The sequence below is a fragment of the Poromitra crassiceps genome, assembly GCF_964638095.1.
Source record: "Poromitra crassiceps genome assembly, chromosome: 26".
Taxonomy (NCBI): domain Eukaryota; kingdom Metazoa; phylum Chordata; class Actinopteri; order Beryciformes; family Melamphaidae; genus Poromitra; species Poromitra crassiceps.
The window spans coordinates 17,437,826-17,463,605 of NC_139640.1; the positions used below are offsets into that span (position 1 = coordinate 17,437,826).

The following is a 25,780-nucleotide window of genomic DNA, read 5'->3' on the forward strand; positions in this document are numbered from 1 at the left end:
AAACTTGTACTAGGCTATATAATAAAACACGTGTGCAGTATAATTAAAAAAAGTATTGCACCAAGCTTCCTCTCTCTATGGCTCTGGCCACTATAATTCTGCGTCTGGATGCACTCGATTTCTGCACAGAATACAATGTGGAGGCAGACAGGAAGAGCTGAAACAGCTGCAGTACACTGTATTGTGTCAAAGAGACAAAGTCTTCATCAGATAAGAGTTTTGAGTTTAGTCTCCATACCCGTTGGGATGGCTCATTCCCTGGAAAGCACAATGCCACTGTCACAGGGCTGTGGTCAGATATTATAATGCTTTCATACTGACACGATTTCAACAGGGGGAGCAACCTCTTATCCAGGAGAAAGTAATCTATCCTTGAGTAAGACTGATGTGCAGGAGAGAAAAAATAAATCTGTGTATCATCAGCATAACAGTGGTATGAGATATTGGGAAAGCAACTGAGTAATAGTCCAAGAGGAAGCATATATAATCCAAACAGAATTGGTCCAAGGACCGACCCCTGAGGGACCCCGCACCGCAGGGGGGCAAAGGAAGACACATGATTGTTAAAACACACATTAAAAGATTGATTAGAGAGGTAGGAGTGAAACCAATTAAGAGCTTTATCTGAGATGCCGACCCAATTTTGAAGTCTATCAAGAAGGATTGTATGGTTGTGTTAGTGAACACACACGGACGGACCCGAGCGTTCATTTTAAATATTTGGATCTTAAAGTGAACTTTGCTTCTGTTTTTAAATAACTCAATGACTTCATCTCGGCCCAGCCTTAAATAGTCCCCACACACTATCCAGTCACCTACACGGCCCGCTAAGGAAGCTAGACCGTCACGCCAGTGTCTTGAGTGTGATTTTCAATCATTAATACTACATCTTAAATGCCCAAAGAGGTTCTTAATCACGTGTGCTTTTTGCAGTGGACGTTGGGAGTGCCTTTTCCCATTTTTTGCCAACTACTGTAGATGGACTGGTTGATTTAGCTGTAGGCTAGTTACACCTTTTAGAGAGCCTGGTTCTCTGCTCGGTCAAGTGACTCTTCCCACTGTTCTCCTGTAGTTTCTCTGGAGGTGTCCGTGAGCCCGGAGGGAGTCAGTGCTAGGGAGGACAGACTGTGGGCTACTGCAACACCTGGACTGTGGGCTACTGCAACACCTGGACTGTAGGCTACTGCAACACCTGGACTGTAGGCTACTGCAACACCTGGACTGTGGGCTACTGCAACACCTGGACTGTAGGCTTATGCAATACCTGGACTGTGGGCTACTGCAACACCTGGACTGTAGGCTACTGCAACACCTGGACTGTGGGCTACTGCAACACCTGGACTGTGGGCTACTGCAACACCTGGACTGTGGGCTACTGCAACACCTGGACTGTAGGCTACTGCAACACCTGGACTGTAGGCTACTGCAACACCTGGACTGTAGGCTACTGCAACACCTGGACTGTAGGCTACTGCAACACCTGGACTGTAGGCTACTGCAACACCTGGGCTGTGGGCTACTGCAACACCTGGACTGTGGGCTACTGCAACACCTGGACTGTGGGCTACTGCAACACCTGGACTGTAGGCTACTGCAACTCCTGGACTGTGGGCTGGGGTTTTTAATTTTTCTTTTTACTAACTGAGTATGATGCACCACTTTACAATAGGGTACACAAAAAGAGTAACTAATGGACAGATAATAATTAAGTAATGAGTAACTAACAATTAACTATATACTCACAAACTGACCATTGACTAACCATTAACTAATGAGTAATTACTCTACTAAGGAACTAACAACTAATCATGAACTAATGATTAACTACTATACTCACAATGTGACCTTAACTAATGATTAACTAATGATTAACTAATGACTACCTACTCATTAACTATGATTAACTAGTGATTGACTAATGACAAATTATTCCTTAGCTACTCATAAACTAACTATTAGTTAATGATTAGTTTAGAGAGGTAGGAGTGAAACCAATTAAGAGCTTTATCTGAGATGCCGACCCAATTTTGAAGTCTATCAAGAAGGATTGTATGGTTGTGTTAGTGAACACACACGGACGGACCCGAGCGTTCATTTTAAATATTTGGATCTTAAAGTGAACTTTGCTTCTGTTTTTAAATAACTCAATGACTTCATCTCGGCCCAGCCTTAAATAGTCCCCACACACTATCCAGTCACCTACACGGCCCGCTAAGGAAGCTAGACCGTCACGCCAGTGTCTTGAGTGTGATTTTCAATCATTAATACTACATCTTAAATGCCCAAAGAGGTTCTTAATCACGTGTGCTTATTGCAGTGGACGTTGGGAGTGCCTTTTCCCATTTTTTGCCAACTACTGTTGATGGACTGGTTGATTTAGCTGTAGGCTAGTTACACCTTTTAGAGAGCCTGGTTCTCTGCTTGGTCAAGTGACTCTTCCCACTGTTCTCCTGTAGTTTCTCTGGAGGTGTCCGTGAGCCCGGAGGGAGTCAGTGCTACGGAGGACAGACTGTGGGCTACTGCAACACCTGGACTGTGGGCTACTGCAACACCTGGACTGTAGGCTACTGCAACACCTGGACTGTAGGCTACTGCAACACCTGGACTGTGGGCTACTGCAACACCTGGACTGTGGGCTACTGCAACACCTGGACTGTAGGCTTATGCAATACCTGGACTGTGGGCTACTGCAACACCTGGACTGTAGGCTACTGCAACACCTGGACTGTGGGCTACTGCAACACCTGGACTGGGCTACTGCAACACCTGGACTGTGGGCTACTGCAACACCTGGACTGTAGGCTACTGCAACACCTGGACTGTAGGCTACTGCAACACCTGGACTGTAGGCTACTGCAACACCTGGACTGTGGGCTACTGCAACACCTGGACTGTGGGCTACTGCAACACCTGGACTGTGGGCTACTGCAACACCTGGACTGTAGGCTACTGCAACTCCTGGACTGTGGGCTGGGGTTTTTAATTTTTCTTTTTACTAACTGAGTATGATGCACCACTTTACAATAGGGTACACAAAAAGAGTAACTAATGGACAGATAATAATTAAGTAATGAGTAACTAACAATTAACTATATACTCACAAACTGACCATTGACTAATCATTAACTAATGAGTAATTACTCTACTAAGGAACTAACAACTAATGTACTAATGATTAACTACTATACTCACAATGTGACCTTAACTAATGATTAACTAATGATTAACTAATATATTCACGAACTGACATTTATTAATCATTAACGAACGATTAACTACTCTACTCATGGAACTGACCGACTAATCAGTAATGATTAACTACTATATTCACGAGCTGATATTTAGTAATGATTAAGTAATGATTAACTACTCTACTCAGGAACTTAGATACTAATCATTAACTAATGACTACCTACTCATTAACTATGATTAACTAGTGATTGACTAATGACAAATTATTCCTTAGCTACTCATAAACTAACTATTAGTTAATGATTAGTTTACTAGTAACTACTACAGTATTTGTGTACGTTATTGTAAAGTGTTACCGATGTATTTAATACAAGATTATTATTTTTTATCCATTCAACCACCTGATTTCAGTTCTGAGTCAAGGACAGTATTTCATTCGTTTTCTGTGAGCGCCGATGTGTATATAGTTGAATCATCGGGGGCGGCTGTAGCTCAGGAGGTAGAGCGGGTCGTCCACTAATCGCTTTGGATAAAAGAGGTCGGTGGTTCGATTCCCGGCTCCTCCAGTCTGCGTGTCGAAGTGTCCTTGGGCAAGATACTGAACCCCAAATTGATCCCGTTGGTGTGCCAGCACCCTGCGTGGTAGCCTGCCACATCGGTGTGTGAATGGGTGAATGTAACTACTGACTGTAAAGCGCTTTGGATAAAAGCGCTATATAAATGCAGGCCATTTACCATTTACCATCATCTGCCTACATGGAAATGGAGGAGTTATTATGCAGTAGGCGGCAGATTGGAAGGTCTGTGCCTGTTTGAGACTGAAAAGAACAGAGGAGAGCTGGGGGCGGGGGGCTGTCACACTATAACAGACCAGTGGGCCATCACTCATTCAGCAGCTCCTCCAGCAAGGTAAGCCATCTTGTCCACTCATCAAGGAATAATATGGATTGAAAAGATACTTCTGAAATTCCCAAAACACACGACTGTCCAGTGAAAGGGCTTGCATGATTAGAGGAAAATCAGTCTTTTTGTACTTTTATAGGCCGACATGTCTTTGAGAGTTTTGACTTTTTAAAATGAATCCCTCTTGAAAAATTTAATTTTTTGCTTGCTGATTTCATAATTGTATAGCGTATACCTTTTACAGTGGAATCCACTGTAGTGATCACACTTATAGTGATCAACCGCTTATATTGATTAAAAAGCTTGGTCCCAAATCATTCAGATGCTGTTTAAATAATTTGCTTACAGTATAGTGATCAATACTCCGCTTACAGTGATAATTTTGGGCCTTTTCAGTCACACTTGAGAACAATGTTTAAAACTGCAGTATTTTTTTTCTTTTACAAACGGCCAGAAATGAGCCAACGAGATACAGCAGCGATACTTGGTGCGTGTCTCTCTGTATATGGCGAGATCGCGGCATCTCTGTCTGTCTATCTGTCTTTGGAGAGATGGCTCTGCTCTGCGAGACCACTGTGTTTGCAACAGCTGGAGGCCTAGGCTAACTTACGGTATGCAGTTCTAAAGTCAATAACATTCAGTAAATAGCGAGGCTGTCCGTTTCATTACTTTATATGTACTGAATTAATGTATAATAAATATACAAATATCAATTAGATGGTCATCTGCATGAGAAGAAAAGGACAAAATCAGTTCTAATGATCATCCGCTTATAGTGATCAGTTTGACCCGTCCCAAAGTGATCACTATAAGAGGAGTGCACTATTTCTTAAACATGTTGATACTCTATTCAATTCAATTCAATTCAATTCAAAAAACTTTATTAGTCCCGCAAGGGGCAATTTAAGGCATGAATACTGCAAACAAGCTGTACTTTGTACACATCCAAAAACAATACAAAAAACAAGACAATAAATACAATAAATGGCACTGATAAAGCAAGATCCCTGATTACAATGTATCCATCCTCTATGATGTGGATTACCTGCTATCGTTTGAGGACACATCCATAAGAAATATATCATTAAATAAACTATATAATATTACATTGTTTGTACATACATGCCATCTTATTCAGTGTTTTTGTACGGCACGAAAAAAGATCATCTTCTTTCTACTTTATCCTAAAACATGCCAACGTTAAAACAGGGAACTCTGGGCAAAAGACTTCCACATCCTCTTGACATACATGGTTTGTGTCAGGATACCATCCAGAATGGCAAGAAATGAGATTTATTCTCATGCTGTAGCTCAGAATAATATTTTACCATTTGTGAGAAATTGTTCAAAGAATTATTTGGATTTGATATCTCCATCTTGCTTCCAACTGACAGATCATGAGATTCAAAATCATCATACACAACTATTTTTTTCCCTGTGCGTCCTGGTGGCTCACCAGGTAGCACGCATACCACGGAGGCTCTGTCCTTCGCGCGGCTGACGCGGATTCAAATCCGACCCAACGTCCTTTGCAGCATGTCATACCCTCTCTCTCCCCACCTTTCCTGTCTGCCTACTGCCTACTGTCCTATCTAAATAAAGGCAACATTAGATTATTATGGAGTGTGAGAAAAGACCATGAGCTTTATGTGAGAGGGTTGGCAACTTTGTCAAATAATACACATGTACAGTATACAATTTAAAGAGAATTGTAAAAAGCAGGACGAGCACGTCTCAACATGGGCTCAGTTGAAAAATACGTACTTAGGGCCTGTGTCCACCTAGCGTCTTTTTCCGACCGTTAAACGCTGGGAGTGCACTGGGGAGCGCTGATCCCAGCGCACAATATACAAGGAAGCAGTCTGAAACTAACGTTAGTTCAGTGCGGTAGTAGCTTGATGGCTGACAGCTAACATTAGCAAACAACACACATACAGTGATTTAGCTCAACACTCGCCAGAAATATCAAGTGTCTAGCCAATCTGCTCCCACAATTTAGCCTTTCTGTCTCTGTTGCGATAGTTTCTCCATGATTAAGTTGCCAGAAAAGCAGCACCCGACACCAGCGTCTTTCTGAAAAGTTAAAATATTTTCCACTGGGAGTCGGGCGCACAAAAACGCTGGAGCGCTCTGAAAATAGACGCTGGGCGCAGCACACTTTCTCTAGACGTCCGTGTGCGCCCGCATACGCTCTCCCCCCATTGGAAACAACTGAAAAAAGACGCTGGAGCTGATGAAAAGACGCTAGGTGGACACAGGCCCTTATACATCTTGTTTCATTGTATCAGTATTTACCAAGTTAATCAAGGTCACAAATCACTTAACATTTGCTTTGTCACATGGGGGCATCCTGTGCCATCATGGAAAACAGTACAGCGTGTGCAGAAATGTAAAAGCAAAAGCATCATCCAACTGTAGATCAGTTGTAATGTTAATCGTATTCAGTGTTGGGAAGTAACGAGTTACTAGTTACTCGTTACTGTAATAATATTACTTTTTCCAAGTAACGAGCAGTGTAACGAATTACTATAGAATATAAGTAATAATATTACAGTTACTTCAAGATGAACGAGCTCGTTACGTTAGTCGTTACATCTTTTGTTGAGTCCATTCTGTGATGCCGCTGCGCTGCAAAACGACACGCAGTCGGCATTCACTGTGTCACAAGCAGCATGGCTTTAACGCTCCCAAAACAAGGTGACGTCACCGCAGAGCCGAGGAGGAAAATCCGTGGCTGCGGATATATTCCCATGACTTTGTTTTTGTCGGGAAGAAAGGTGACACGATTGAACATCAAAGTCAAATGTAAACGGTGTCCAGGACAGGTAGGCTACTAACACTCTTTCCACTGTGAAAAACACGAGCTCAAACTTCCTAACGTTAACGTTACGAGACGAGAGGACAGCACAACAGAAACCGGAAAACTGTTACAGTACAGCACTCTAAGAACAAATTAGTTATTATTATACCCAACTATGTGGTTATGCAATTTTTGACCCTTTATGAGTTATTATACATGGAATTTGTCATATTTGTGCAACCCATGCGCTGAATCAAAATATTGGACATCCCTCATGACGATTTTGACGTCACAGACAAGACCTCCCCTCCCTCATCTACCCACTGTGTTGATTATTTCAGTGTGGTTTACCCACTACCTAGCGTTGCCAGTTTGGGCGTGAGTTTTGGTTGTTTTTGAACAGTGTATGAGGCTCTGTGGGCTGGAAACCAAACGCTGCATCTGGCAACACTGCCCAGGGCACAGAGAGAGACACAGACAGTTGGAACTTGCTGCTCACCCAGAGTCCAGACTGGCTGACTTGGCTGCGTGTCTTCGTGATCCTTGAGGAAGCAGGATAATATCAAATAAAAGGTTTGTGTACACTTTTAGACCTACATTGCTAATTCCCATACGGGCGAACTATCATTGTCTGTGTAACGTTAGCTAATATTACCTAATATCATGTAGCCTGTTTTCCCCCCCCTTTTTATCAAGGCTAGTTAGCGTTAGCTGGTTTGGTTAACGTAGCCATCTATTTACATTTCAGCTAAAGGCTCGTGCGGGCTTAACGTTAGATTTAAAGACAAATTAAAGTTTCTTATAGCATATGCAACTAACGTTAGACGTATTGGCTGTTTTGCGAGGGAACGGCTGAGATAACTAGTGTTAGCGTTATTTATTTTCCCTCGTTTTGTTTGGTTAACGTAGCTAGCTATTTACATTTCAGCTAAAGGCTCGTGCGGGCTTAACGTTAGATTTAAAGACAAATTAAAGTATCTTATATCATATGCAACTAACGTTAGACGTGTTGGCTGTTTTGCGAGGGAACGGCTAAGATAACTAGTGTTAGCGTTATTTATTTTCCCTCGTTTTGTTTGGTTAACGTAGCTAGCTATTTACATTTCAGCTAAAGGCTCGTGCGGGCTTAACGTTAGTTTTAAAGACAAATTAAAGTCTCTTATATCATATGCAACTAACGTTAGACGTGTTGGCTGTTTTGCGAGGGAACGGCTAAGATAACTAGCGTACCAGTAGTAGCCTAACATGCCATTGTTTCTCTGTTAGCTAACGCTAGTTAGGCTGGCTATGTCAATGCCTACTGTCTGCTTATGGCTAGCCAATATTTGTTTGGCATAGCTGTAAGCTAACGTTAGTTAGCCTGGGTGGCAGGGCATACACTTTGTAATTTATAATATGGGAGAACGGTTTGCGGGCCGGTGTTTATTATGTTGGTGCACACAGTACATGGCGGACTGTTTAGCTGTTGCTGGAAAACGTTAGCTCAGCCAGTCAAGCTTGTTGTGACCAAACATCACCGCATTCAAAGTACTTTATCCATATAAAAACCCATGCTTTACCCAAAATAAAGCGTCCAGGTTTTGTTTTGGTCGGTGGCTCCAAAAAACAAGATATTTGTCTGTTATAGGTATCAGCTTAAAAATCCCTCGTATCAGCATCATAACAGGCATTCAAATAGCTATTTTATTGGTGTACTGTAGCTCCCTTTGTTTGTTTCAGGTTGGGCCAATGGACGTTTTTGTCAGGGGCACATTGGCGGAGTGGCAACTCCAACACCTGATAGATAGTTTTAAAGGTAAGGTTTCTATTTTATTTTTTATAAATATTCTTATGGAAAATTGTTATTTCTTTAGCCCAAGCTCGGCCTCGCCTGCCCTATTGGCACGCCTGTGTGTGTGTTGCTCTCACTAAATGTTATTGCATCAGTGATGTCACAATGCCTCCATGTGTATGTGTTTGTGTGCCTCATTATATCACTGATTACATCATCAGTGTTGTGATCGAGACATTATGGACTGTACTGTATCATGAGAAATATGAATGAACATATCGTGATTTAACATGTTGTCCTCTCTAGCTAAGAAACCTCTATTCAGAGGAGACAAATGGCTTTTGTGGTTGCCCCAGGACGTTTCACACCTCTCAGAGCCTCAAAGGATTCCGGCCATTGTTTTATCTCTAAGGGTAATCAAGCCATAAAACCCCCTTCTCCCTTGCCTCACCTTACAGAATGGGCACAGTCCAGCTCACAGAGCGCTATCATTGGCCAGAACCATCACAAAAGACACATGAGAGGCCAATGAGAACCCTTCGTGATTTTCCCCAGACAGTACCAAAACTGTTGGAAACAGTTTTAACTTGAGTCTCAACTAAGCTTGAACCAGGGGTTGGAGGGGCCAGAGAAGCCGGCTCCCCTCCCCCGCTCGCTGCACCCCCTGAACAAAGGCCTAACCAGGCCTGACCACAGCCACCAGAGGCCAGGGTGAACCGCGCAGCAGGCCCAGGGATCGCCTACCAAGGCCGTAAGTCCCACCAGACATAGCATGCTTACACTGAGATAGTTATACTTAATCTCAGTTAATTTAAGTCGTTTTAGTGTTATAAGTCGCCGGGGAAAGCCCCCTCGCGCTTCCAGACGTGCCACAGCCTGGCATAACGCCAGCTGTTGACCAAGCTTCCAGGCAAGAACGCCTGACTGACGACCCTCCCCGCGCACCGCACGTGCAGGAGAAGAAGAAGAAAGCCACACCGCAGCAGGGCAAACCAACGGCTGCAGAAAGACACACCGTGGCGGGCATCCACACAGCCGCAGCACTCCTTCGACTCAACCAGCAGAGAGACTGCACGTCCACCCCCGGCATCGTCGACCCCCATCAGACGTCCGCTGCATGCTTGCCCAGGCCAGATCGCACGTCGGCCCCGACGTCAACTCAGCCGAACCTCGAACCTCCTCCTCAACTCAACCAAACCTACAGCGCACAGGACAGCCGTGCCAACAACGGAACGATTCACTTAGCAGAGTGAATCCGCGTGAGAGTTTATGGTTTAATGGTTCTGGGCAGAGTTAGGGGTTAAAATGCATTATCATATGTGTTGATTACAGTATCCTGTATGTGACTGTTAGCGATCTGTGAGAATTGAGGCCACCAGCGTGTTCTCTCTCTCCCCTGCTCTCCCTCTCTCTCTCTCCCCGTCGATCCCCCTCTCTCTCCTTCCACAAAATTGACAAAACCGCCATTTTGAAAAGGAGGCGGTCTTCACACGACCAGACCGCCCCTCAGCCAATCCTGGGGTGACATAAGACACTCCACCTTCTCCGCCCTCCTTCTCTCTCACACATACACACACACACACACAAATGCTAAGTAACACCCACATACGCACACACACATTCAAGCCTGCTTCCGCCAGGCAGACTTAAATCACTGCACACACACACACACACAGGCACACACACACACAATTGATATAATGCTTATTCATATTAGTTATTAGCTATAGATGTGGTAGACTATTAGTTGTAAAGTAAATGTGATGAACTGATATTTTAATCATTATGTTAATGTCAATTGATATTGCGATTTATTAAATCTTTTTATTACACAATGCTATGAATCTTGGTTGTTATTCATGAGGTATTTTATCTGTGGAAATCTGTGACAGAAGCTTACGAACTTTGACCCTTCAATTAACTGTACAATGTACACTATATCATTATGAGACTGATATGACAATTTGGTTTGGTGTCTAAACAAGTCATAACTTGACTTTTAGACAGGTCTGTAGCCTTAACTACAGTGGTGCCCCGAATCTTACAGAGAATACAATATTTTCTGTCAAATCTAATAAATTTATGAATATTAATAATTCATAATTATTAATAATCATATTTCATAACCAAACCAGCTCCTGCGAGCACAACATAAATGGTGCCCCGTGTAAGGTTTCTAATATCAGTATTTCCACAGATATGATATGCATGAATAATAAAAATTCATAAATTTTTGAAAAATCAAAGTTTTTCAAATTTTTCCAAAATCAGGTTTTCTATAGCGCTTTGCCAAGCAAATCACATGCGTCAGAAGACACTAAAGGAACTCTAATCATAAAATATGGAATCTTCCCATAATCTTAACACAAGTTAGGATTTGTATTGAATATTTCTGAGCAAAACTGTCCCAAAGACAACAGCTCAGTTTAAAATCCTTGATTCCATTTTTATGTTAGAAACCACAGTTAACAAACTGTTTTCCACTGTGCCTTCAACCTAAATTGTGAGAGATAGCAATTGTTCCATCTATCAGAGAGTGACTTTAACAGAAGTAAATAGACAGCGCTGCGCATTTTAAAGTGGAACCTTTGATGCTAATTTGAAAGCCACACTGGCAAAGGGTGGGGGGAAGTCAGGCTGCCCCCCCTCACATTAGCAGTCAAAAACATTCACCCTGTCTCCTCCAGAGCCAGAGACAAAGTGTAAACAAAGCCCTGTGACCACCAGTCACAGTGAATTTGCATGCGAAAGACAGGCAGACACCTGCACCTGATGACACTGACAGCAGACACCAGCCGAGTGACAGCTGACAGATGTCAAACTAACTGCATGCAATTGGCAGCTAACTCACAGAGAGACTGTCACATTTGGGCCATTCTTTAATTAGGATTAGTAACTGTGGGCATTGACGGCAGTGATGCCATAGCAACACGGTGAGTGCACACACCTTTTGCTTAAAATTGACAGCAGTAAAACAGCTGCTTGACTCATCGCAATGAGTCTGCGCTGCCACAAGATGGTCAGCGCTGAAACTTTCTTTAAGATGGCCGCCACCGACTTGCAAGCGGTAGCCGCCTCTCTCATCTGCCCGCCCACAGGAGGAGCAGATGAATTTAGCATTGTAATGCTAACACTAGCGGTCCTAATAATTCCATTGGGAATTATTTTCTTTCTGCAAAATCGCAGATTCCAGGTGCAGGACGCTGCGCATCAGCGGCAGACCACTGTCTACCAGACGCAGATAGGCAGACTGCGCAACAGCTGTCAAGCTACGCTGCAGGCCAACCTGGGTCTGCATCGACAAGCCCAGGTCTGCCAAACAGAATTAGCCCGACTGCGTACCGAAGTTTCCCGGCTGCAACAGAGCCAAAAGGGCATGCAGACCGGATCCACGGCGGCCCTCGGACCCAGAACGGTCCCCCTCTCGGGTCGCACTGCTCCACCAACCACCCGAGCAGTGATCGCACGGCTAAACGCGAGAACGGCCAAGCAGCAAGAGCACCAGAAGGCCGTAAGGGCCATAGCCCCGCCGGCACCGGAGGCTGACACGCCTCCTAGGGCTAGACCAACCCTCGACTTGAATCAGACCCCCGCACACTACCTAGCGCCCGCGCTGGCAAGCAGCCGCGCTGCTAGACATCGCGACACCACACCGCGAAAGGGGGGATACCGCTCTCACAACGAGCAAACTGATTCAGGCTATTCAGCCCAGCAGTCGTCATCCGACTCCGAGCTCGACTTTCATGCTTCCGACATACCAGTCAGTCATTCATCCGAGCAACCTACGTATAGACTCAGACGTTATTCACGCTTTCATCCAGCTCTGACTTCCACCTCAGAGCACAAACTGCTGACAGTCAAACGACTTGACAGCGCCACCTCCGGTTATGACAAAACGATCCACACTGCAACCCCCTGCAGGGAGGAACGTGTGTCTTACCGACTTTCCATTTATCACGCCCGTGGCGAGTCGATCGACTACCGCCCTGTGCATTATAAACCGTCATTTGCTCAGGCCACCAACGGGTGCGCTGATAGGTCTTTTTCACAAGAGGCTATCCAGCCTCACTCACTTTCTAGCTCCTGTCCACCAAGGAAACAGGAAGTCAGCTCTTCCACCCCTCCCCCCGAAAGGGGGGACCCCGGGCATGATGACATTAGTCGCTCTTTGGTGCCCAATCGGGCAAACGGCCACTCCTTCTTGCAGCCTCCACTGCCAAAACAGAGTGAGTCAGAACTCTCTCTCCGAGAAGCAGAATCACGCTATCACTTACTGGAGTCAATAGCCAACGACATCGATTTGTTTGATCCCGCCAGTCACGAGGTACACTTGACCGATTATCTCAACGAAGTCGAACGTGGTTCGCAGGCTCTGCCACACGCCTCGCCGCGAGAGAAAGCTCAACTGATATGGAGCACGAGCTCAAAGCACGTGCGTGCGTTTATCCAAACGCAACCTTCCCATATCAGAGATGACTTTGACAAGCTTCGCGAAGCCTTGGGCGAAGAGTACATCCTTACCCAGTCGTCAGCGGCGGGGAGGAACGCGGCCTTACACGTCAAACAGAATTACCAGGAACATCCTAGGGATTACTTTAGACGCTTGAAGAAGATATATAGTCAAGGTAGAAATGGCCCGGATCAAGAAGACGTGCCACGTCTCAAGGAACTCTTCCTAGACGGTCTGCATGACTCGGTGCGCCCATCCGTAGCCCTAGACGCACGTTGGTATGACCGAAACATGCGCACGGTTCTCAAAACCGCCTCAATAGCGTGGGAGGTGGAAACCGAAGCAAAAAGCAGAAATGGCCAGTTTCAACCCACCAACCGCGTGTGTGTGGACCCAGAGACGGTACCACACACACGCTCACCACGCAGGCCAGACCACCTGGTTCTGCCGGACAGAGCCAAGGGGGGTAGCTGCTGCCCAAAGAGACATCACAGTCGCGCCACAGGGCGCGAACGGCGTGAGTCTCCTCAGCACACTAGGCCCTCCACCCAATTAGACCTCCGAACGGGCGCCAGACGCCTGACGGGCAGGGTGGGCATTCAAGCCACCAGAGGCCCTCCCAGGAGATGACATCAAACTCGGTGAAGGGCGGGTGACTGGACGCAGCCACCCTGTCACCCCTGACAGTCACCTGTCACTCGGCTCTCACCCTTATCTCTATGTAGGCTAGATGCATTGTCAACGCTGTGCTGTGAAACATAACACCTTTACGGCAGGCAGACCACATCAAAATAGGACAAAGCTTGGCACATAGCTACATAGACACGGAGACTCATGCACAAACACTGCTGGAATGCAGCACACATTCAAAATCACACCCTGTCACCCTCTCTCTCTCTCCTTCTCTCCTCCTGCCCTTCCCTGCTCACCCTGTTGATTTTGAAATGATGCTGTGTATATGACCTTAAGGTTGTATTATCTATATGGTAATGAGTCTAGGTATGGTTAGGAGTCTGCCCAGAACCAAGCCAGAACCGATGATGAACTATGAACTGCCTAGACAGAATATGACACTTTGATCCCACAGAACAGATGGACATGGTGACCAAAAGGTCACTGTAGTGTACAGCCCTTCATCCTCGCCTGCGGACCGCAGGTCGACAGCAGTCCACAGACGAGGAGGGGGGATGTTGTGATCGACACATTATGGACTGTACTGTATCATGAGAAATATGAATGAACATATCGTGATTTAACATGTTGTCCTCTCTAGCTAAGAAACCTCTATTCAGAGGAGACAAATGGCTTTTGTGGTTGCCCCAGGACGTTTCACACCTCTCAGAGCCTCAAAGGATTCCGGCCATTGTTTTATCTCTAAGGGTAATCAAGCCATAAAACCCCCTTCTCCCTTGCCTCACCTTACAGAATGGGCACAGTCCAGCTCACAGAGCGCTATCATTGGCCAGAACCATCACAAAAGACACATGAGAGGCCAATGAGAACCCTTCGTGATTTTCCCCAGACAGTACCAAAACTGTTGGAAACAGTTTTAACTTGAGTCTCAACTAAGCTTGAACCAGGGGTTGGAGGGGCCAGAGAAGCCGGCTCCCCTCCCCCGCTCGCTGCACCCCCTGAACAAAGGCCTAACCAGGCCTGACCACAGCCACCAGAGGCCAGGGTGAACCGCGCAGCAGGCCCAGGGATCGCCTACCAAGGCCGTAAGTCCCACCAGACATAGCATGCTTACACTGAGATAGTTATACTTAATCTCAGTTAATTTAAGTCGTTTTAGTGTTATAAGTCGCCGGGGAAAGCCCCCTCGCGCTTCCAGACGTGCCACAGCCTGGCATAACGCCAGCTGTTGACCAAGCTTCCAGGCAAGAACGCCTGACTGACGACCCTCCCCGCGCACCGCACGTGCAGGAGAAGAAGAAGAAAGCCACACCGCAGCAGGGCAAACCAACGGCTGCAGAAAGACACACCGTGGCGGGCATCCACACAGCCGCAGCACTCCTTCGACTCAACCAGCAGAGAGACTGCACGTCCACCCCCGGCATCGTCGACCCCCATCAGACGTCCGCTGCATGCTTGCCCAGGCCAGATCGCACGTCGGCCCCGACGTCAACTCAGCCGAACCTCGAACCTCCTCCTCAACTCAACCAAACCTACAGCGCACAGGACAGCCGTGCCAACAACGGAACGATTCACTTAGCAGAGTGAATCCGCGTGAGAGTTTATGGTTTAATGGTTCTGGGCAGAGTTAGGGGTTAAAATGCATTATCATATGTGTTGATTACAGTATCCTGTATGTGACTGTTAGCGATCTGTGAGAATTGAGGCCACCAGCGTGTTCTCTCTCTCCCCTGCTCTCCCTCTCTCTCTCTCCCCGTCGATCCCCCTCTCTCTCCTTCCACAAAATTGACAAAACCGCCATTTTGAAAAGGAGGCGGTCTTCACACGACCAGACCGCCCCTCAGCCAATCCTGGGGTGACATAAGACACTCCACCTTCTCCGCCCTCCTTCTCTCTCACACATACACACACACACACACACAAATGCTAAGTAACACCCACATACGCACACACACATTCAAGCCTGCTTCCGCCAGGCAGACTTAAATCACTGCACACACACACACACACAGGCACACACACACACAATTGATATAATGCTTATTCATATTAGTTATTAGCTATAGATGTGGTAGACTATTAGTTGTAAAGTAAATGTGATGAACTGATATTTTAATCATTATGTTAATGTCAATTGATATTGCGATTTATTAAATCTTTTTATTACACAATGCTATGAATCTTGGTTGTTATTCATGAGGTATTTTATCTGTGGAAATCTGTGACAGAAGCTTACGAACTTTGACCCTTCAATTAACTGTACAATGTACACTATATCATTATGAGACTGATATGACAATTTGGTTTGGTGTCTAAACAAGTCATAACTTGACTTTTAGACAGGTCTGTAGCCTTAACTACAGTGGTGCCCCGAATCTTACAGAGAATACAATATTTTCTGTCAAATCTAATAAATTTATGAATATTAATAATTCATAATTATTAATAATCATATTTCATAACCAAACCAGCTCCTGCGAGCACAACATCAGTAAGGCTGCAACTAACGATTATTTTGATAATCTGTCTATTATTTCTTCGGTTAATCGATTTAATCGGATCAAAATAAATGCGCTGATTTTATAAAAAAACAAATGTCCCAAATTGACTATTAGTGCACAAAAGTGCTGCTTTAATGGACAAGAGCTGTCTAAACAATTAGCCCATGAAAAATAATTTTATCAATAATTAGTTGTTGCAGCCCTAATCATCAGTGTGTGTGCCCCCCTATGACATCACTGATCAGTCTTGTCACAATGCCTCCTTGTGTGTGTGTGACATCACTAATCAGTCTTGTCACAATGCCTCCTTGTGTGTGTGTGTGTGTGCGCCCTTATGTACGGCAACCATTTTAGGGCATCCTCGTCCATCAGAGTATAGGCTATCGTTCCTCAGTCTAAGCGTTGTCAGTTGTCAACGCTTAGACTGAGGAACGATAGCCTATTCATAGCTTTCAAGGGGCGTTACGTGCTGCCGGGAACGCCCACCTGGCGGTCAAAAAAAAACTTGTTCATTCCACTGCCAGCCGAGTCGACTAGTTTCTCACGCTGTGTTTGTTCAGCCGTTTGTACACACGTCTTTGCGGCCAACATTTCATCAAAGGTAAGCTCAAGTAACGTTAACGGGGTATTTTAATCATTATTGTAACGTTACTTGAGCTTACCTATGAGGAAATGTTGGCCGCAAAGACGTGTGTACAAACGGCTGAACAAACAGCATGAGAAACTAGTCGACGCGGCTGGCAGCGAATGAACAAGTTTGTTTTTTGACCGCCAGGTGGGCGTTCCCAGCAGCACGTAACGCCCCTTGAAAGCTATGAATACTCTGACGGGCGAGGATGCCCTAAAATGGTTGCCGTACTTATGACATCATCACTGATGACATCACATCAGTGTTTCCCATTCATAATACATTTATGGCGCACCGCCACAACAGATGTTGACGTAGTTCCCCCTCCAAACTCCACATTGGTCGGTCTCTCTCTCTCTCAAACTACCCGAGTGATGATTGAGCGCTATAAGGGCCAATCAGAGGCAGAGTAGGACGGGTCAGATGTCGTTTTCAAGACACGTGATCGATTAAATGCATCGTGATTCATTGTGTGGGAGGCTCATAAAGTCCGCTGTCCGGCAGCCAGGAAATACACATCACAGCTTCTCGTCGCATCTGCTTCAAAAACACCTCGCTGCATTGGCAGCGGTCGTCAGACTGACAAAACAGCAGTCTGTGAAGCACTGGGGAGCAGGGCTGCGTGTGTGACCAGGTTAAAGACAGCTAATATCAGCCAGGCACCGTTCACTCATTACACATCAAACAATCTGGGAACCCAGTCTATTTTTCTGGCTTCCCAGATTGCACATCAAATGGCATAAAAACAAGTCTGTCTTCTGCTTGACTGCCTCCAACTCTGTGCATTGCGCTGAAAGTATGCCATATCACACTCACTGTAAAGAGTGCAGCCCACTGCACTTCACGTTCTCTGTTTCAGAAGAGAACGGAGTGGAGCCAAAGTCACTCCCTCTCCAGGCATACGAACCAAGGGATTTCATCTGCCATTCATTTTCCCATCGACAGTTCGTAAAATGTCAAACCAAGTGATTCAGCTATATTTAGAATCAGAGACCATATAACATTTCACTCTGGTCAAAAATAAAAATGCTAAATTTTATTTATTTTTTATTTTTGGTCCAAATGAACCATAAACTCTGTTCTCCCTATCATGCATTCCATGTATGGCTTTACACAAAATATGGAGAAACATACATTTGCCACATTCAATTTAATGATCCAAATTATGTGTCTATTCTGTATACAACAACCCAATCTAAGGGAACATCACTGTTGTACATATTATGTATAATAGATAAATAATCCAAATTAGGAGGAAAAATTTGTTAAAAATGGTTGTTGCCTCAGTCTCCCTCGTGAGCCTCAGACCGATGAAATCATCATTGATGCAGTGTTTCCGCTACCATTCTACAGAAAAAAAAGTAGTTTTTTTGTTTGTTTTTTAGGATCTCAATAAACCTTTATGGCATATTATTACAATACAACAATACTGGTGTTGACAATAATAGAAGATGCCAAATCATTTAAAACAATAAGCATATTGCTTTTAGGAGCATCGTGCCAGCGTGGGCCGCTGTTCGAAAACGTGTCAACCTGTGTCGTTGCCTGGGAAACGCACATCCCATAATACAACTGTTCGCATCCCATAATAGTATGATGATACTTGGGATGCCATTGCGAACATAGATCCGAACAGGTTAGCTATAAATTTAAAGTGTGCATTGCAGATGTCACAATGCCTCTGACCTCACTGATGATGTCACAATTTATGACATCACTGATGATGTCATCACTGGGACTTTGTGTTTGTGAGTGAATTTATTAGAGCCCGACCGATATATCGGTTCGCCAATGTTATCGGCCGATCACCGATATATCGTTTTGGCCGATGTTGCCGTTTAAAAAAAAAGTTATAGACAGATATTTGTTCTATTGTGTTTTTGTATTTCTAGTTATTTATAATTATTAAATTCCCAGTTAAGTTTACTGTTTCATTGCATTGATGTCATTTTGGACAATAACGTTTATTAATAAGCTGTAAAATATCCTGCCTACATTACATATCTCAATTCATGTCAACTCATATCTTTGTCAAGTGTTTGATATTTGAGGGATCATTGCAAAAAAATCATGTAATATAATGTAAGAATGTAAGAATATCAGCCGATGGGGGTACGGTGGTGCAGTGGTAAGCGCTGTCGTCTCACAGCTCGAAGGTCTTGGGTTCGATTCCCACCTGGGACGCTGTGAACGCTGAAAGAATGCGTGCCCGTCCACATGTTCTCGAGTGCCCACCGCCCGGGTGGGGTCGTCAAAAAAGCCTTTCTGTGTGGAGTTTTGATGTTTTCCCCGTGCCTCCTTCATATAGGAACCCTTTCACCAAAACATGCAATATTCTGGTTGCTGATGTGGTGCCTCCTCTGGTCGTTAAGGGCGCCTGTTCGGAGGGAGGGGAACTGGTTGGAATAGCGTGATCCTCCCACGTGCTATGTCCTACCGGTGAAGCTGCCCCTGTCAGGTGAAAAGAAGCGGCTGGCTAACTGCCCATGTCTCGGAGGAAGCGTGGAGCCAGTTTTCGGCTCTCCCCAGATCGGCAGAGGGTGGAGCAGCAACCTAGATAAACAAATTAAAAATTAGCACTAATGGGGGATACAAATTATATAAAAAATCTGGGGGGAAAAAGAATATCGGCCGATATATTGATATCGGAATTTTTTTACTCCCCAATATCGGTATCAGCATCGGCCTAACACATCCAGTATCGGTCGGGCTCTAGAATTTACAACATCACTGATGATGTCATCAGTGGGACAGATAGAGAAACAGACTCCCTTTTATATACTGATAATGATCCACTCCCGCAACCCCTAGCCACTACCTATAGTTCCGCTCCTACACTAGCCCTGCCCCATTCCCTAGCCACTCCCCCACCTCTACCCGTAGCCACTCCCCCTAGCCCCACCCATACCCCTAGCCAATCCCCCTAACCCCCCTACCACTAGCCACTCCTCCAACCCCGCCCCTACCCATAGCCCCCAACCTCTAGCTGCCGCTAGCAAGTGTTAATTTCAGACCCTGGTCATTGGGATTTTACTGTTGTAAAAATTATGTCTTTGCGTTTTGTCTTTTTGTCTTTCAGATGAGGGAATCGATGAGGAGAGTTTTCTTCTTTTAGATGAGGCGACCATCAACCAAGTGATCCCAAAAGCTGGCCCAAGGCTCAAGTTCCTCAAAAAATTTAGAGAACTTGTAAGTAGTTAAGATCACTGCAGACGTGAGAGGATTCATTTTTTAAACTCCTTCCCCCTTACACACACAATTATTCTTGCTGATCATTTGTTAAAATTTCTTAGGGCAGATGGCGTATGTTTGCTTTAAATGCAAAAGGCAAATTCCAGGGGAGGCTAAGAATCTCTTTAAACATTTACGCGCAATACACCATGTAAACCATTCGTCAACATATTTCCAATGTAGTGAAAGTGGTTGTGGTAGAACATTTTCTTACATCAGGTCTTACAGAAGACACCTAGTAAAGGAGCATGAAAACCAAGTTGAACAGACTCTTGATGGGCCCCTTGAAGGTCCGGGCCCGCCTGTTGACGTACAGAATGCTGAAGAGGAGCCAGTACAGGAAGATGAGGAAGCTGAGGATGAATGGGATGAACTACAGCAAGAGGGCATTACCAACCGGGTAGCCCTTTTTTTTAGCTCATCTCAGATCTAAATCTTCCCAGACATTCTCTAACATAAACTTTGTGGTTCAACAGACCTCTAGTTTAATTGGCGATATTGTGAGCAGACTGCAATCAAAGACTATGTCTTTATTTCGTCAGTTTGGTCTTGGTCAAAGCCCACAGGTAGAAGAGCTCGAGCTGGAGTTCTTGGAAGCAGCTGAGCCTTTCATAGGACTGGATACCGATTATAAACAGCTGCAGTATTTTGCTAAATCTGGAAACTTCATTCAGCCAGTTGAGGAGTTTTTGCCTGGGGTTTCCTATGTTCAGCAAAGGGACTCTGCCACCGGCACTGTCCGGCAAGTCGCAGTTCCTGATTCATATCAGCGTATTCCGCTACATCGCCTTCTAGCCAAGATACTTGAAATTCCTGGGATTTTACAGTCCATGCGAGAATGGCAGCAGAGAGAGGGTGATGCACTTCAGGATGTCTTTGATGGGGAGTTTTGTAAAACACACCCACTGTTCTTGAAAGAGGTTTCGATCCCAGTTCTGATCTACCAGGATGACGTGGAGGCTGTCAATCCGCTTGGGTCGAAGACTGGGATTCACAAGTTAGGATTTATATATTTCATCTTGAAGAGCTTGCCACCAGACCTGCTATCAAGTTTGCAGTCGCACTTCCTTTTAGCAGTGTACAAATCCGATGACGCGAAGACCTATGGCCTTGATGCAGTGCTGCGCCCTATCGTGGAAGAGATCAGGTGTCTTGAGAGGGATGGCATCACTGTTAATACCCCCAACTTTCAAGGTGTTGTCAAGTTCACAGTGGTCCAGGTAGTGGGAGACAATTTGGGCTTGAATGCCATTCTTTGCTACACTGAAAGCTTCACTGGAAATTATGTGTGTCGGATGTGCAGAGCACATAGAGATGTCCTGAGGTTTCTGACACTGGAAGATCCTGCACTATTACGTGATGTCCATAGTCATGAGGCAGATTTGCGTACAGCCAACCCCTCCCAGACAGGCCTGAAGAGAGACAGTGTCCTGAATGACTTGTCTTTTTATCATGTGACGGACAATGTAGCCCCTGACATCATGCATGATATCCTGGAAGGGGTGGGGCCATATGAAGTCAAACTTGTGTTGAATTCGCTGATCGAGCAAAAGCATCTCACACTTGACAAGCTCAACTACAGAATCACAAGCTTCGACTACGGATTTTGTGATAAGGGCAACAAACCGTCTGTGATAAGTAAGAATGATCTCAGAAACATTGATGGGTCCATGCGACAGTCAGCAGCTCAAATGTGGTGCCTACTTAGGTTACTGCCGACAATGATAGGTGACCTGATCCCCATGGAAAACAAGGAATGGAAACTTATCCTACTCTTACTCTTGTGCATGGAGTTCATCTTCTCTCCTTCTCTTACTGTTGCAGCAACACTGTACTTGAGGAAAATCATTGAAGAGCATCACTCCCTCTTCCTGGAGCTCTACCCTCACCTACATTTGCGGCCAAAACACCACTTCATGCTCCATTACCCAAGAGCGATTCGAAAACTCGGACCCTTGATGCAGTTCTGGGCAATGAGATTTGAGGCTAAACATGGATTTTTCAAAAGGGTCAGCCACGTAACATGCAACTTCCGAAACATTTGCAAAACCATGGCATTTCGCCATCAGATAATGCAGTGCTACAATTTGCTGTGTGGAACTGTGTTGAGCCACAATGCAGAAGTTGGTCCAGGGCACACTACCTTTCTGGCCAACTTTGAGGGAGTTAAAGACATCCAAAGTGGTCTAACAGGTATTCCCCTTTTCAGCGAATTGTATGTGCCGGCTTGGGTTACCTTTAAGGGCACTGCATATCGAGCAGGCATGACTGTATTCCTGTCCTACAACCCAGATGGAGAGCCCCAGTTTGCTCTCATCAAATCCATTTTAGTTCTGGAGCAAACAGCACACACACCAACAATAAAGCTTGTTGTACAGAAGTGGGAAACAAAATGGTTTGAGAGGCATTTGTTTGCATACAGTGTGATTCCCACTCAAGGTTTGACAGCTGTTGATGTGAGAGAGCTGCTTGATCATCATCCGCTGCATGCAGTCAAGTCATACAGAGAGCATGATGACAGTTTCTACATTTCCCTGCGCTATAGACCTTTTTAGACAATCAGCTGACTGTCACCAAATGGGTGTATGACACTTGTAAATAGTATTTTGACATACAGTAGGTTTATATTGATGAAAGGTTCTAGCTTGACAAGACACACTTTTTCCCTAATTTCTTTAGTAGTTAGCCATTAATGCTCCATAAAAAGTCTCTTTGCCTCCAACGCACGAGGATGATCACTATTTGTTCGATAAATGACTACCGGGATGGGATGAACTAAGTGACTACTGGGATGTTCTATAAATGACGACTGGGATGGGATGAACTACCGGACTACAGGGATGCGATAAATTATACTGTAAGTACTTAATTTTGGTTTAATCTCTTAATGTGTCTATGTGCTCAATATATAGTGTTAGCCACAGCCACAGTTTTGTTAAGTTGAGTAGTTACGTTTCTGTTTTGTCTTTTTTAATTTGCCACAGATCTGCATGGGGTCCAGGGATTGCAAACTAGTTACCTTTAGGTGACAGTCACCTTTTTCATAAAAAAAAATAGGACACTTGGGTGAAGGGTTTCTAAGTGGTTTTATATCTGAGAGGCCAAATGTATAAACCGTGTGTACACACGAAAAGTGCGCTGCACCACTTTCCACACAGGTTTCCCAATTTATAAATCTTTGGGCTGTGAGAATGTGCGTCCTGGTACACATCTCTCACACCATGCAGTCTGCAGTATGCAGTCTTCTGAGTCCACTAGTGTGGTGTTGCAAAAAAGGATAATTTAACTGTGAATTTGGGTGACATTTATTTAGAGCTTTTTGTGGTATACACATATTTCTAAATATAGTTTGTGTCACCTTGTTCACTATCCATGAATTTACATTCCTGATGGTGAATGGTCCCTGTCACAGGTCAGCCTGCAATTCTAGGTAACTGCCTCTGTCATTAACTTGGCTTTTCTGCATAGATTGGACCTGGTGTGCCACCCACTCCCCCACCTACAAGCCCTGATGTCCCACCAGCTCCCACACCTCCACTCCCCACGGAGGAACAAATGGCGCCAGTGGACCGGATGATGCCACAAACTATACATATAATTCCCCAATTTGTAAGTTCCACTTTTTAAGACTTGAGGTTCACTTTTTTTTTTCAACACTAAAGAATAACAAACGTATCTGCAATGCTGTCTCTTCTTGTCATTTTCTCAGGATATCCGCCAGATTCTCACAGTCTCACCTGACGGCAAGCTGATTCTTGAGAGCCTTGATGAGGATAGTATCATCACAATTAAGCAGAGACGTTGCCTCGTCCGAATCTTGGTGTCACACCTCATGGAGAAGTTTGGAGACGGGTATTTAAAAACAGATTGTTTTTTGCTTGAATTTGATGTTGGAAAGGTGTATGAACTCTGTAGGAAAATACAAAAATTCTCCTTTAAAGAGGACATGAAACATTTGATCATATGACTAGTTAATTTGCATTTCACTTCAGACAATACAGGACACTACTTTCAAGTCTGACATTTACATAGATTTGCTAGAAAGATGAACAACATTTCGCCGGGCGTTGCTTGATGTCACTAGGTTGACTGTACAGTACAGTAGAGTGCAGTAGTGGAGTACCGGCTATTTAAGTGTTGGTATTAAATATTTTGATTGCTGTTGTATATCAAAACGTTCAAAATCCTTTTTTTTTTTTTTTTTAATCCTTATACTGTACTGTAAAGGTAGTGTAGTGACATCATCAAGCAGCGCCATAATTGGTGAAAAGCTGAAATGTTCATTTTTCTAGCAAATCTCATACATTTCAGACTTGAAAGCAGTGTCCTGTCTTGTCTGAGGTGAAATGCAAATGAACTAGTCATATGATCAAATGTTTCATGTCCTCTTTAAAGACAGGCCACCAACTTAAACCTACACGCATCAACACACGTTCAGTAGTGTTTAGTTTATTTGGATCCCCACTAGCTGCAGAAAATGCTACAGCTATTCTTACTGGGGTCTGACACAAACTTGTGCAGTGTATACTGTTTTTGTACTACTTTAAATCTAGTTTGACTGTTTACTTGCGTGATGTATGGGCTGTCCCAAATGATTATTTTCTTCTCGATTAATCGAATGACTATTTTTTCGATTAGTCGATTAACTTTAGATCAGTGTTTCTCAACTGGTGCGTCGGGACCCAAAAGTGCATGAGAAAAAAAGTTATTCTACTCATTGAGGACGATGGCGCCCGCGGACAACATTACTGTCTTTCAGAGGCTGTAGCGGGCTCATTTTTAAATCCAGAGTGAAGATACTGGTACCATATGAAGCTAGAAGACCTAAGGCATCCATTGGTACCAACATGCCATTCTAGCTTGTCGTTTTACTGACTGAGGAAAAATGTGGGTCGTGAGGCTAGACCAGTTGAGAACCACTGCTTTAGATGATCGTGGGCGATGTTTTGTAGCTGCAGCTTGTCCATTCGCTTGGGAATAAACAATCCATGCTTTAACGGGCTCAGCCATCTTCTCTACCTAACGTTAGCCGGCTGGCTTCCGCTAGCGACAACAATAACAATATGACTTCCGGTCAGATTTCCCCCGAAAAGCCATACCACACAAGACTAACGCACACAGAAGCCATTAAAAACTTTTATTTTGAAATCTGATATTGGAACTGAGCTATCTAGTGTATTAATGATCTTTTCTTCACTTAATACCTACGCACGTTATGCAAGTCGCCGTATTTACGTAGTCGATGACTTCGACTAACCGCCGAGTCAGGGACAGCCCTAGATGTATGTCATTGTGTTTTTCTATGTTTACAGTCCTACCTCTGAGACCAAAAAGGCCATGGCTTCAGCTTTGATTCAGGGATTTCCCTGCTTGAAAGACTCATCAGGCAGTGGCAGCGTGAGTAGTTTTTGATAAACCTCATAATGATGTTAAATAGAAAAACATTTGTTTTTTGAAGAACACGTGAATGTGTTTGATAAATGCAATTTATTAGTGACCTTTATAGTCATTTTAAAGTGCTGGGGCTTATCAGATATTTTGTGTAAAGTAGAAAATGGAAAAGACAAAAAGAGGCTTGTTGTTCCATGGTGTCAAGGAGCTTAACCCATTGATACCCAAGCGCGCGCTCTGGAACGGCATTCTAAACCTAATGCATGTTTGAAACCACCCC

General features: G+C 44.5%; 1 protein-coding gene across 1 annotated transcript; it reads left to right on the forward strand.

The window, feature by feature from the left end:
• Positions 1–246: 246 nt before the first annotated feature.
• On the forward strand, positions 247–25,521 carry LOC310798716 (uncharacterized protein; the record flags this gene model as incomplete). The annotated part of the gene is made up of 8 exons (XM_083661270.1): positions 247–292; positions 1,073–1,127; positions 2,457–2,655; positions 8,615–8,690; positions 19,958–20,067; positions 23,578–23,718; positions 23,819–23,961; positions 25,422–25,521. The coding sequence occupies 8 exons, from the start codon at positions 247–249 to the stop codon at positions 25,519–25,521; spliced, it is 870 nt and encodes a 289-aa protein (XP_083517396.1).
• Between the last annotated feature and the right edge of the window lie 259 nt (positions 25,522–25,780).